Genomic DNA, 14,223 nt, shown 5'->3' with positions numbered 1-14,223 from the left:
GGGATTAGGAGACAATCACTGCTATAAAAAGAATAGATTCCTCGACCACTAGTCAATAATAATGGCAACTTTTTTTGCGATTAACATGACGATCACTACTACATACTGTAATTAGTAAATTAAAAACAAATGGGCCCAACAAGCCCACGAATGAGAAACACTGAAAACACTCATAAATGACAAGTCAAAAGCACACCCTCCTCGGACGAATCGCAAGACTGGTCTTGTCCCCCTTTTGAGTTTCCCGGGAAACTTCCTCCTCTCTAAATCTCTCTCGATTTCTTGCTTCTGCTCTCACGCATAGCAATCATTCATACCCAATCCTATTTGCAGATTGCTACTCACCAACAACAATACATGTCCCATAAAGTTTTATCCTTTTTTTTTTAACTTCATGATCTTAAAAAAATAAAGTTGACGCCTTTTTCTTGCCTTCTTCAACTTTTCCCCACTTATTCTTCTTCTTCAGATGTAAGCAATGTTGTTTCCGATTTCTCCCTATCCGTTTCTGAATCTTTTGTAAAGTTCTGTGCTTTTTTTTTCTTTGTTATCTTCTTGTATTTGTGAAAGAGGGAATCAATTCAGTGAATTTCCTTTTTAGAATTCAGAAAACAAAAAAAAAAAAAAAAAACAAAAATCAAAAGTTTCCTTTTTTAATTTTGGAATTGATGGAATCCAAAAATTACTCAGGGGTGGTCAACGGTTTCGAGTGTTACGATGTGAGTTTCCTACCAAATCAGATTCCTGATCTTGGTTTCGGTGTTCCTTCTTCTAGCGATTTCGATCTCCGTATTGATCAATATCACCACCACCAACCTTATTCGATTTGGGTTCCTGCTTCATCATCACAAGATGATCAATACTCTCCTCCTACTGATGAGATTGATTCTGAAAACACCCTTTTGAAATATGTACACCAGCTTCTCATGGAAGAGAGTATCGCTGATAATCAATCTATGTTCTACGATTCCTTGGCTCTGCGACAGACTGAAGAAATGCTGCAGCAAGTGATCAACGACTCCCAAACTCAGTCTCATCTTCCTAACTCTGTTACTACTTCTAGTAGTAGTAGTAATAGTAGTGGTGATTACTGGAGCAGTAGTAACAGCAATTCTAGTGTCAGCATCGAAACAGCTGCTAACTCTACTACTGAGACTGAAGTGTTGTATGATAATCATCTTGTTGATTCCGGTGTTGTGTCGGATCCAAGGTCAAACATGTTGCAATTCGGACAGCCGGCTAACGAGGTTCTTGTCAGGAGTATGTTTAGTGATGCAGATTCAGTTATGCAGTTTAAGAGAGGGCTAGAGGAAGCTAGCAAGTTTCTTCCTAATACCGATCAATGGATCTTTAACCTTGAGGCAGCGAAAGAAAGAGTTGTTCCGGTGAAAGAAGAGAAAGATTGGTCCGGTATCTCGAGAACAAGGAAGAGTCATCACGCGAGGGAAGAAGAAGAAGATGATCTAGAGGAAACTAGGAGTAGTAAGCAGTACGCAGTGAATGTGGAAGACGGGAAACTAACAGAAATGTTTGATAAGGTTTTGCTTCTTGATGGCGAATGCGATCCGCAGATTAAAGAAGATGGCGAGAATGGTTCAAACAAGGTACTTCAGGCTAAGAAAGGAAGCGGCCGGGGTAAAAAGAAGAGTCAAGCGGTTGATTTCCGCACACTTCTAACGCTATGTGCACAGTCCGTTTCAGCAGGTGATAAGATTACAGCGGATGATTTGCTTAGGCAGATAAGGAAACAGAGTTCACCTCTTGGTGATGCATCACAGAGACTAGCTCATTTCTTTGCTAATGCGCTTGAGGCTCGTCTTCAAGGAATCTCAGGAAATACGATCCAGAGTTATTACGATTCCATTACCTCCAAGAAACGAACAGCTGCACAGACTCTTAAATCCTACCATGTGTTCTTGTCTGCATCTCCGTTTATGACTTTGATATATTTCTTCTCCAACAAGATGATTCTTGATGCTGCCAAGGATGCTTCGGTTCTTCATATAATCGATTTCGGGATCCTTTACGGTTTCCAGTGGCCCATGTTTATACAGCACTTATCAAAGAACAAAACCGGGCTACGGAAACTTAGGATTACGGGCATTGAGCTTCCGCAACACGGGTTTCGTCCAACCGAGAGAATACAGGATACGGGTAGAAGACTTACGGAGTATTGCAAACGGTTTGGTATTCCGTTTGAGTACAATGCTATTGCGTCTAAGAACTGGGAAACAATCCGGATAGAGGAGTTCAAGATCCGACCAAACGAGGTTCTTGCAGTTAATACAGTTCTCCGGTTCAAGAACCTCCGAGACGCGACTCCAGGGGAGGAGGATTGTCCGAGGGATGGGTTCTTAAAACTAATCAGAGACATGAACCCTAACGTTTTCCTCAGCTCGACGATCAACGGATCTTTCAACGCTCCATTCTTCACCACACGGTTCAAAGAAGCTCTGTTTCACTACTCGGCGCTCTTTGACTTGTTTGGTGCGACTCTGTCGCGAGAAAACCCGGAGAGGATACATTTTGAAGGAGAGTTTTACGGGAGAGAAGTGATGAATGTGATAGCTTGTGAAGGTATAGATAGAGTCGAGAGACCGGAGACTTACAAGCAATGGCAAGTGAGGATGATTAGGGCTGGTTTTAAGCAAAAGCCTGTCAAGGCAGAGCTTGTGGAGTCATTTAGGGAGAAAATGAAGAAATGGGGTTATCATAAAGACTTTGTCCTTGACGAAGATAGTAACTGGTTCTTACAAGGTTGGAAAGGTCGCATCCTCTTCTCTTCTTCTTGTTGGGTCCCTTCTTAGCTTTTGTGTTTCTTCTCTTAAAGATTGTCATGTAGTCCCAAGTTCTGTTTTATTTTTCTTCTGGAGGCAGAGCTTGTGGACTTGTTTTGTGCACTTGATTTTCTTTACTTTTGCTGTATACAATGACACTCTCTACTGTGATTAAAGCTAAACACTTAACAGAGTAATCATTTTCATTATTGGAATACTCCAATGTTCATGATTCTCTGAACAGAGCAAATTGATAGAGCTAAATAAAATTGATACTTTTCCAGAAAGAACAATCCCTCCCTCACGGAGGATACAGAAGCGTGTGTTTCGTTATTGCCGGCTTGGATTAAATTTACAATGACTAGTATTAACTTTGGGTGTCTCCAAAACGTCTACGTTGGAACCACCTGTGGCTCAAGCGGCGGAACTCCATCATCCTCCACAGGCGTCAGATTCTCAGACTCCTTCTGGCTCTCCTTCTCCGTCTCTTCAAATCCAGATTTAAACCTGTCGTAATTCGTTTTCTCACCAGACTTAAACGGACGCTCACCCAAAACTTTAGCGAGATCATCCTGATGCAAAACTTCCTTCTCTAGCAAGAGCTCAGCGATCTGAGCCACTTGCTCTTTGTGTTCCTCGATCAGCTCAACAGTTCGCTTGTAAGCTTTGCCAACCCATTCTCGGACCTCTTCGTCTATCATTGCACCGGTTCTGTTGCTGTACGGTTTTGAGAACTCGTCTTCCCGTTGCGGGAACGAAAGCAATCCAATCTTGTCGCTGAATCCGTACACGGCCACTTGCGCGTATGTCATCTTGGTCACCTTCTCAAGATCGTTCTGAGCCCCCGTCGATATTCTTCCTATCAATACCTGAAATCAAGACCCACCAAAAAACAGGATTTCACAGCTTGAAAAAACATATTACAGAAGCTTTATGACCTGAAACGGTAATGAGAGTTCTTGACTTCTATACCAGGATATCAAAAAGAGAGTTTTAAGCTTTGCTTATTGCTTTGCGTATGTTTTTTTGCAATAAAGAGAGCATTTTGGGATATATCCCTATATGTGATCCTTCACTCATAACACTTTCAGTTTCACAACCAAAAGGAGGAGTTGGACGCTGATAGATTTACCTGTTCAGCTGCCCTGCCACCGAGAGTCATGCAAGTCATGTCGAAGAGTTGTTCTTTGGTCATGAGCAAGTTTTCATTTGGAACGTACTGGGCAAACCCGAGTGCTGCTGTGCCACGAGGAACAATAGTCACTTTTAGTAATGGTTCAGCATGTTCCAGGAACCACCCAGCAACCGCGTGGCCAGATTCATGATATGCAACTGTACGCCTTTCCAGCTTGCTTATTACCTGTGGCCATCAAACCACCCAAAACGATTATAGATCATTCAGGTTTCCATTGGGAAAAAACAAGATGCAATCTTTAGCTGATAGTGATACTTCACCAATTTGTTGGGTTTCAAACTTGAGATATATCCTACATTACTATCAAGGAGGCTCCCATATAACCGAAAATGAACAAATCAGATATAAAAACTGGCTATAAAGATATAAAGTTTAATTTTGTTGATTAGGCGAAAGCACATACCCGGTTTTTCTTCTCCAGACCTCCAATAACACGATCGATTGCAGAGTCAAAGTGCGCCATTGTAACTGTTGCTCCTTCATGCCTGGCAGCAATAAGAGCAGCCTCATTACAGACATTCGCAATGTCGGCTCCAGCAAATCCGGGAGTGAGAGCTGCAAGCCTCTGCGAGTAATATGAGGGCTCGTGATCGAGTTTGATCTTCTTCAGGTATATCTGGAATATCTGGTCACGGCCTTTAATATCAGGTTTATCTATGGTTATCTGACGATCAAACCGGCCAGGCCGTAATAAAGCTTTATCAAGAATATCTGGCCTGTTAGTTCCAGCAAGGACGACAACTCCAGCGGTAGTACCAAATCCATCCATTTCAACTAGCAGCTGATTAAGTGTGCTTTCACGCTCATCATTTCCACCTGAGAAACCTCCACGTCCTCTCGCACGGCCAATTGCATCGATCTCATCAATAAATATAATGCTAGGTGCACATTGTCTAGCCTCTTGAAACAAGTTTCTCACTCTGGAAGGTCCAACACCAACAAACATTTCCATGAAATCTGAACCAGATATAGAAAGAAACGGCACAGCTGATTCCCCTGCAGTAGCTTTTGCTAGAAGGGTCTTTCCAGTCCCTGGTGGGCCAACTAAAAGCGCACCTTTTGGAATTTTAGCTCCCAACTCTTCATATTTCTTTGGGTTCTGAAGGAAATGCACAAATTCCATAATTTCTTGTTTAGCCTCCTCGCATCCCGCAACATCTTTAAAATATATCTGGCAAAAACCAAAAAAAAATCAGTTCTAAATCCCAATAGCATCATGAACGGGAAATGAGAGTCGTAATTCCATTTTCCATTCTGATTGAAATGCTAACCTTATTCTTGGAATTTTTATCTGCCTAGTTATTTGAGCTTTCCCTATATTGAAAATTCCACGGCCACCCTTACCACCAGGTCCGCCTATACCTCCCAGTCCACCTTGCATCCGTCTTGCCCCTAAAACTAGCGTACCTAAGAGAAGTAGAGTCGGTGCAAACCTCAACAGTTCCTGGTACCATATCATTTCAGAGACGTAGGTGACAGGAACAAAGTCATGGGAATTGACGCCTATCGCTTCTTGGGCCTCCTCGAGTTTCCCCTCAAATGATTCAACACTACCAATATTAAAGTAGTACTTATACTGGCCACTACGTTTTGGTGAACTCCTCACATAGACTTTCGCAACTGACTTATTAGAAACATCTATGTGATCCACTAGACCAGGTTCAAGAAGCTTGTTTTTGAACTCCTGGAAACTAATCTGAACCAACAGATATACACGGAAAATTTAATTAATATATCTCATGTCCATGAAATTAGATAGATAGCATAATATAGATAAATAGATCCAGAATAAACAAAGTTTAGTTAAACATGCTTGCCTGTTGCTTGTCTATAGAACCAAGCCAGAAAGTAGAGAGGGTAAAAGCAATGGCCATCAGAGGAATTAACATATCTTGGAATTCTTTCGTGAACATGTCCCCAACATTTTCATTTTCGGTTTTTTTCGAACCCTCTGCATTGAAACAAATAAATACATATCCAAATACTAAAAGCTTCAAACAAACTTTCACAATCCTTTCAGAAGCAAAAAAAAAAAAAAAATCAAAGGAGTAAATTCACAGAAAGATTGATACAGCAAATTTCAAAATAGTTTCATGACGACCTACATATTTCCTCCACACTATACATGTAATTCAAAACATTAGTACGATGACCAATTCTCAAATAGCACAACTGCGAGTACCGTAGGTAATTTGGTCAGCAAAGTTTTAACCTATCAATAACCTTGCTGGTCAAACATCTTCACTTAGTATAAAGCCTGTAATTTTCTGCCTATTCATCAAACCAAAAAAAAAAGAAAGATGATAAAAGGATTCCCCAAACTCCCCAAATAGTCTTCTTAATTTATTTTGCACATCACAAAACGGAGTCGAAATCCAAAGTTAAGGGAATGTCACACAAACCTTCACCTCTGGATTCGGATTTCTGCTCATTCTTGGGTGCTTGCTTAGTATCTTTTGGATAATACTTCTCGTAATCTGCACAAAAAAAAAGCCATTCATGAGAATCCAAAAACAAAATGTGCACCAATTTTTATCACTCATAAATTGATTCCGTATGAAAAGAAAGGGTTTTGGATGCATACTCTTCTTCTTTGGGGTTTGGCTAGAAAAGAACCGACGCAATCTAGGGTTAGCGAAAACGCGGCTTAAATCACCACCAGTATCTAGCCCCTTGCGAGCAGCTAAAGAAGCAAAGTGCCGCCTCAGAAACCCTAATCCACCATTAACCTGATTTGCCGCCGCCTCTAGATTCGGCGGCGCTCGAAGCCTCCCTTGGCTTAAAATCGCCGATCTCACACCACCTCCGTACACCAATCCCTAATTTCACCCAGGATAGGAATTTAAAACACACAAGATTAACAACAAGCATCTGGGGAAAAGTATCACACATTCAAAACGAACCTTGGAACGAGAGGAACGAGCGATTGAGGAACCGAGCTTGGAGAATATCATTGTCAAAGAATCAATACGAGCAAAAGTGAGATCGCATAATAATATATAGAGAAACCGAAATCGGAGATTTTAATTCACGGAGAAAGATGGCAGCTTTCGATTTCAGATAGAGCCAAAAAGGAGTGAAATTTACAGAAGTGATGAAGATGCGCTGCGGCAATTGAAAGGAATCAAAGAACCCAGAACGAAAATTTTGTGATTTATTATTGTGTTAGTTGACAGAGCAATTTTATGTGACAACTTTGAGCTGCTTGGGTACCAAGACATCAACGCGTTCCAGACTCCAACATATGTTTTATTTCAACCGGTTTGATCTCTAATCCAACCGGTTGTTCTTGGAGCGTGGTTCGGTATTTGAGTGGTAAAATTAGGGCCCTTGTTGAGCTCAATGGGCCTCCTGGTTTCCAAGTAAACCCACATTATAAACGAGTGTGTGTATGTATGTGTGGCAACCTGAACATACTTACGCTTTAGCACGTGGCAGTACGTTACTCCACGTGTCAGTTTCTACACCGCTAGCCTTTAGCAACTTCCAGAACAAGCTACGCGCACTTCCACCAAAACTAGCTAGCTAGCTTGTGTAATAAAGAAGCAATCACATTGACTTGTTGAGACGCTTAATTAGGAAAGATAGGGAGAGAAAAATGGATAACTACGACGGAGACACGGTGACCGTTGAGGACGACTACAACAACATGGGATGCACAACGCCGACACGTGATGACTGCCGGATACCAGCATATCCACCGTGTCCGCCTCCGATGAGAAGGAAGAGATCGGTACACTTTGGGAAAAGGAAGGAACCGCCGAAGAACGGATATTTTCAGCCGCCGGATCTAGACTTGTTCTTCTCGGTGGTGGCAGCCTCTAAACGACAACCTAGCTGCGCTTAGATTGCGAATGATCATCTTTTGACTTAGTATTCTTATTATATGCTAGCTATATATCGTCCCGTTCCTGGTTTGATTTTGTAAATAGGCGCGGGTTTGATTAAATGTTATGTATGCGTATTATGCACCACGTCATGGAAGCATAGGCTTGACGATTCACATTAAGTGGTTCAGCTTTTTTTTTTTTTTTTTTTGTCTGGTGTATAGTGATGTAGGATACGCAAAACAATGTTTCTATGAACTTCTTGTTGAACCAGTGTGGTTTTGATGTATTTCCTTTTTTAGTTTTTGTTTGTTTTCTGTCGGTTTGGAGGCTGCTATTGATATATTAGTATTTGCCTTTTTTGGTATTTTTTTCCCCTTGTTAAAGTATGAAGTATAAACGGTGTTTTTATTATCTGTAGTCACAGACGCATCTCAAATTTTTATAAACCTTTTTCGGATAAATTGGAAGCGATGTCCTATGTGGTTGTATGGCATCAGTTGCATAACGTAAGAGGGAATGAATATTTCGAGTCTTGCTGCTTTAATGTTGTATACAGTACTAATCTAGTCCAAGGGCCATGACTAATTCAAGATGATGTTAATAACGATGAGAATATGCTTGGACCACCAAGATCAGAGGATCACGGATCTTTCGTTACCTCTATATCTCTCGATTCTTTCTTATTTTAATCCGTACGTGTATAGAAATCAGGGTGACAAAAACATTAAAAACCCTTCTAAGTTCAAAATTCTATCTGAACCGTGTGGGTTTTTGGAGTCTCTAACCAGTTTTAATTCAGGTTGTTTTAGTTTAGCTATTAGAATCTGCAATTTTACATAGGTTGAGTTATTTATTTAGAAATTTAATCCAACTTATTTACTGAAAAATCTTTTAAAAACCGGTTCCCGTCAATCGTCATGGCGGGCGAGGAGTGCGACGGTACATAATTCAATAATATTCAGTGATTGAATTGGGGTAAAAACATTTTGATGAACTTCGGGTGTTATAATATTTTCCATTATCAAACCTGAAAGAAATCTCACCTTTAAACTTTCTTGTTGTCCTTTTTAAAAATAAAGTTCATTAGTTCAACCCTTTAACACTGTAAACTTTGATTTCCTCCCCCCCCCTCTGTTTCATTTAATAGATTTTTAGGTTAAAAGCAACAAAAAAAATAGAAACCATAAATGTTTATTACACTACATATAATATTTACATATTATATAAAATTAATGAAAAAATATTTTAAACAATAGAAAAATACTACTGAACTAGATTAGGACCCGTGCTAAAGCACGGGTTGAAATTATTTTTATTTATATTATAATTTTAGAACAAAATATAATTTATATGATTATTTTTAAAAGTTTTTTGCAATAAAATCATATGTTAAATATGATGGCTTGAAAAAAACACCTATTTTGTAAGTTTTATATTGTTAATTTTGTAATTTTATGTATGAGAAATTATTATATTTATTGTTTGTTTTTATTTTAATTTTTAAATATTTTTGGTGAAAGTTTTTTTAATATGACCCATGCTTAGGTAAGATTTTATTTTCAACGGCACAATAAAATCTCGTAAATCACGATTAAGTGTTATAAATTGCCCAAAATTTATTTTTTTATGCCTAAGAGTATATTTTTTATGCCTAACATATATATTTTGTAACAATATATGGAATACTAAATATTTTATTTAGGAAATTGTATAATCATTGGAATATTCTCTTTAAGAGTATTTTTTGGAATATTCTTAAGTGTATTCATATAGCTCACATATTGACCAATTAATGTATAACGTTTTTTTGTAACCAATCTATATTTTATCTATAACCTATTTTATAACCAATTTATAAAAATTATATAGTTTACAAAAAAAAGTTGTATACTTCCGTTTTCCGTTTTATTATATAGAAGATATAAATAATCATAAATATATTGAATCAGAGGAATAGCCGGCGAAGTATTAAATTTTCTGAAGACAAAGCTAAAAACAAAATAAAAACAAATACTAACCAGTCAACCACACACAGCTAGCAGGTACTGAACCAGTTAAACCCCGAACTAATCAAAACCAAGAGGACCTGCAAGCTTTGGAAAGTTACAAAATCCAAGGGTTATGAATCTTATGATTGTTTTAACTTCTTCTTTTTTTTTTTTTGTCTGAAAAAGGGTTTATGATTGTTTAACTTGAGAGAATATAAAAAGAAGAAAAATTAAACAGCATCTGATCGCACATGTTATCATCATAAAAGCTTATAAACACGAAAATCTAGTTTCACATTATAATCAGAAGATGAAACAATGTGTAGTGCATAAATCATGATTATCTGATTTCTGATTTAAGATGGTTAAGATCACTTAATATGGGTATATACATCTTCATTTTTGTTTCGTTTTCTTATTTAACATTTTTTTTTTTGCTAACTTCTTACTAAACATGTTTTCTGTAACACAACATCGTATACTGTACGTCTGTGACTTTGAAGGACGAACAAACATGAACGTTCACCAATTGAGAAATGGTAGAAGGACGTACAACGCAATGCTAATATATAGTACTAATATACTGTGATTAGTGGAGTGAGTTAATTTCGAGAAAGCCAGACGTTTTTTTTGAAAACAGAAGTGAGAAAAAAACATGTGGAATATTATTAGACCAAAGCTGTCTACTCTTGGTCCCGATTTCAAAATTATTTATCGTAAGGAACACTTTACCCCCGTCCCTCTCTGCTCCTTTCTCTCCAAACACTCCCAAATGATACACTTACACACAAAAAAAAAATATTAATGTTTTCAGTTTTTGAAAACTTGTATAATTGTAGACCACTGATTCATTATATATAATTCGAGAGACAAGTCCGCGCCTAGATTTTAGACGTTTCTAGACAAATTACAAACCATGTCTCTTATTTTAACATCAACGCACTGTACCAACGATAGATAATTGTGTTGTAGAATTTTCCATTTAGAAGAAAGTTCAACTTCGTCTAATTAAAAGATGTCATTTGGAAGTAGTTTTATTCAAAGTACAGTGGAATGAATACTTGAGTCTCCTTCTCTAGTCGATCGATAATAATATTTTTTTTCATTTGGACTCGTACATATATATAGCCGTCGGCATGAAAAAAAAAAAAAAAAATCTTGCATTTTTGTGGAAGCTTTACTCTTAAACCAACCAATTTTAGAAATAGTGTTCCTCTACAAATTTTATTGTGGTTCCTGTCCCACTAGGTCAGTTTTATTTATAAGTACAATTTATTGTGTTCTCTCTCTCTTTCATGTGACAGATGATTTATATTAACAACGCCTTAAAACGTAATTCTATGTGCTAATGTGCATATCAAATATCAATATGCGATTATACCCACGTCTTACAGAAGGTAATCAAATTAAGATATATAAAAAACAGAATACTTGTAAACAAATATTCATAAATACAGATGGACTGCAATATTGTACTATAAAAAGAAAGATTGATTAAGAAGGAAACCTAATTAAAAGCTTTATTGAAAACTTAAAACTCAAAAAGATATATAGAACGTTTGTTAAGAATATACCAAAATAAACATGAAAATGCTTCGCTGTCTGTCACAATTTTTTTTGTTGTATACAACTAAGTCCAACTTTTGTTTTGTTTTTCCTAGTACTATGATTTTGTACAATCATGACTGCTTTGAAAAAGTTCAATTAGGTGTAAAAATTTGTGCAGGAGTTCCACTAGTTAACTTAATCCAAATTTGTTAAAAAAATATATATATATATATATATATACTAGTAGTTGCACATTACCCGAATTATACGATTTAATTTAACTAATTCAATATTTCAGCTCATTCTTAGTTATATTTGGGAAGCACTGACTATATAATAGACATAAGCAGAGAGACACTATCCCTCTCTTTGCTTCCATTTCTCTCTCTCCCTCTCTCTAGATCACTATCTTTCCTTCTAAGCTCAATCACCACAAACTCACAATCAAACGAAAAGTTAAAAAAAAAAAAAAAAAAAAAAAAAAAAAAACAGAGAGCCCTTCATCAGAGTCGTCAGAAGCTCTCTTTTCTATTTCCATAACTCTTCTGCAAACACACAGAGACATGGACGAGAAGTGGAAGCTGTCGAAAAAAGATGCATTAGCTGCGTCGTGTTCATCTTCTTCAACTTCATCTAAATCCAAGTTCTCTAGAAGCTACTCAACGAGTGCCTCCTCCTCAAAAGCTCCTGCATTCGTACGGAGCTCATCCACCAAATGCTCAGTCCCTTCTTCTTCTTCTTCGTCTTCAATGTCCAGAAGCTCTTCGAAAAAAGAGAAAGGGTCATCTTCCATAACTCAAAAGTACAGTAGCTTGGCCAAAGAACAGAAGGGAAGGTTTTACATCATGAGAAGGTGTGTGGCTATGCTTGTCTGTTGGCATAAACATGATTCCTAGGTAGATAGATAGATCTCATGCATTTTTTTTTTTAATGATTAGATAAGTTTGATTCTCTACTACTCCCCTCTAAGTTGCTGCAAGTTTCCATACTAGTACATTGTAAGAAGAGATTTTTTTTTGATAATATATTACTATTAATTTTGATAAGACAGAGTCATCGTGTCTACAGAGAGAGGTATAAATAATTAAAAGTGTGTCGTCTGATGAAGAAAAATTGAAAACATCGAACGTTTTTTTTTTTTTTTTTTTAAATAAAGTGGAAATTATATGCCACAATCTGGAGGGTCGATGTGTCGAGACGTACAATTATTTTGTTAGGATTAAATCGAATAGTCACTTTCAATGTCTGGCAAAACAAAAATGATGAAATAAAATTTAATAATAATAACCAATGATAATTTATTTGGTCAAAGATCTGAGGTTTCTTTTGTTTTTGGTCAACAGATCTGAGTGTTTTTCACATAGTTATTTTTGTTGTTGTTTATACTAATTTATTTGTTGTCGTCGCATGGCTTTTGCAACGTTTATGCTATTTTTATAGCTGTGATTAGACTTCCTAACAATATCTTAATGGGGTCTAGTTAATGTCATGGATTTACTTACAATTATGAAGATGATGATGATAATGTGGTCAATAAGTTGCATGATGCTATTTTGATTATATCACCTGCCTAGCGCCTACACCACAAATATTGGAATTGTAACTTTTTTTTTTGTTAAAAGGCAAATATTTTATTGGAATTGTAACTTCTTTTTCAATTTCTTATTATAATATATATATATATATATAGGCTAACTGGATTCTGTACAGCTAAAACCCATTTAGAATAGAAATATCCCATAAAAACAGAATAATTTCTTAAAAAGGTTACAGAAATCTTTTTAATTTGAGAGAGATATATGATGTTGTATATATTTAGTGTACTACCTATTTTCATTTATTCATTATTTATCTTATGGCAGTATTAATTTTTCTTACTTTTTTTTCTTGTCTCTTTGATATAGAAGGAAGATTCCCTCTTCTACCTAACCTAATTTTTTTATAAATAAAGCCAGAAATATTAAAATAATATAAATATCAAAGAAAAGTAGAAGTATAAGTATAAGATAGAATTACTATACTATGCATTAGAATGTACGTACTTGGACACTGTTCCGTGTTACTGACATGAAAAATGAAATTAATCTTCTTGTATTAGAGAGCGGGGGAAAAAAAAGAAAAAAAAATCGAGATATTGAAGAATCCAATGGAAAGTTATGAACCACTCGATCTTTGTCTCTTTTTGACTCTGACGATAATGTCATGATCATAAGAATTTTGGATTGTAATCAGAAAATAAGTGATCACGTTACAGATTTATTTCAACAGCCCTTTTCAATTATTGCAAAAGAAAATAAAAATTAACCGTACGGAGAAACTCTTAACAGGAAAAAACAATTATACAAAAGGCAAAGAAAAAAAGAAAAAAAAAATGAAAGAAAGAAGGAAAGAAACTCAGACTTCTCAGGTGAGAAACCAAACACAAAAGTACAAGAGAAAAAAGCGAACAGTGTCAGAAACATATTTTACACAGAATTTTTTTTATTCAAAAAAAAGAATGACGTGGTGTTGAGAGAGACGTTGGATTTTTTCAGAGTGAAAATCTGACGGTTGAAAGTGCTGAACCAAGTGGCTAAGTCTGAATCAGAATTATTTTGTGGCGACTGTTCGTTTTGATCGAGGGGAAACTAGCTAGTAGGCTAGTAGCAGGAGGCTTGAGCCATGACTTTTTTTTAGACGTTGAAACAAGTGATAAAATTTCACTTAGTCTTTAGCGGATACACAATATTAAATGTTTTACAAGTTTTTGTTTGTTTTACTTTTAAAATATAATATGATATATATGTAATATTTTGTCACTATTTATATTACACTCTTGTTCTATTTAGATATTAAAAAATACTTTTATTTCGTAAGCTTTTAATTAAGACATTCTCTAAAAAAAA

At 36.4% G+C, this 14,223-nt stretch overlaps 2 protein-coding genes and 1 pseudogene across 4 annotated transcripts; 2 read left to right on the top strand and 1 right to left on the bottom strand.

Annotated features, from left to right (window-relative positions):
• The first annotated feature begins 203 nt into the window (after positions 1-203).
• LOC104765505 (scarecrow-like protein 31) lies at positions 204-2,992 on the top strand. Of its 2 annotated transcripts, XM_087484189.1 has the most exons (2): positions 204-836; positions 987-2,992. In XM_087484189.1, the coding sequence occupies exons 1-2, from the start codon at positions 669-671 to the stop codon at positions 2,805-2,807; spliced, it is 1,989 nt and encodes a 662-aa protein (XP_087340315.1). In that variant the 5' UTR covers positions 204-668; the 3' UTR covers positions 2,808-2,992. The 2 variants fall into 2 exon arrangements, with proteins under 2 accessions (XP_087340315.1, XP_010487532.2); XM_010489230.3 differs by having other exon boundaries at positions 210-2,992.
• On the bottom strand, positions 2,963-7,316 carry LOC104739323 (ATP-dependent zinc metalloprotease FTSH 10, mitochondrial-like; annotated as a pseudogene). The gene is made up of 8 exons (XR_015579953.1): positions 6,876-7,316; positions 6,557-6,791; positions 6,381-6,449; positions 5,790-5,923; positions 5,244-5,668; positions 4,376-5,143; positions 3,910-4,137; positions 2,963-3,646 (listed from the first exon to the last, which is right to left on the bottom strand). The product of XR_015579953.1 is annotated as an ATP-dependent zinc metalloprotease FTSH 10, mitochondrial-like (transcript).
• Positions 7,317-11,761: 4,445 nt separating this feature from the next.
• LOC147927782 (small polypeptide DEVIL 9) lies at positions 11,762-12,384 on the top strand. Its single transcript, XM_087484196.1, has one exon. It carries the CDS (start codon positions 11,902-11,904, stop codon positions 12,232-12,234), a length of 333 nt encoding a protein of 110 aa, XP_087340322.1. The 5' UTR covers positions 11,762-11,901; the 3' UTR covers positions 12,235-12,384.
• The last annotated feature ends 1,839 nt before the right edge of the window (positions 12,385-14,223 follow it).

Source organism: Camelina sativa, chromosome 14, assembly GCF_030686135.1.
Source record: "Camelina sativa cultivar CO46 ecotype springtype chromosome 14, ASM3068613v1".
NCBI classification, from domain to species: Eukaryota; Viridiplantae; Streptophyta; class Magnoliopsida; order Brassicales; family Brassicaceae; genus Camelina; species Camelina sativa.
The sequence above is the reverse complement of the archived record's forward strand: the minus strand, read 5'-3'. Positions and strand labels throughout refer to the sequence as shown.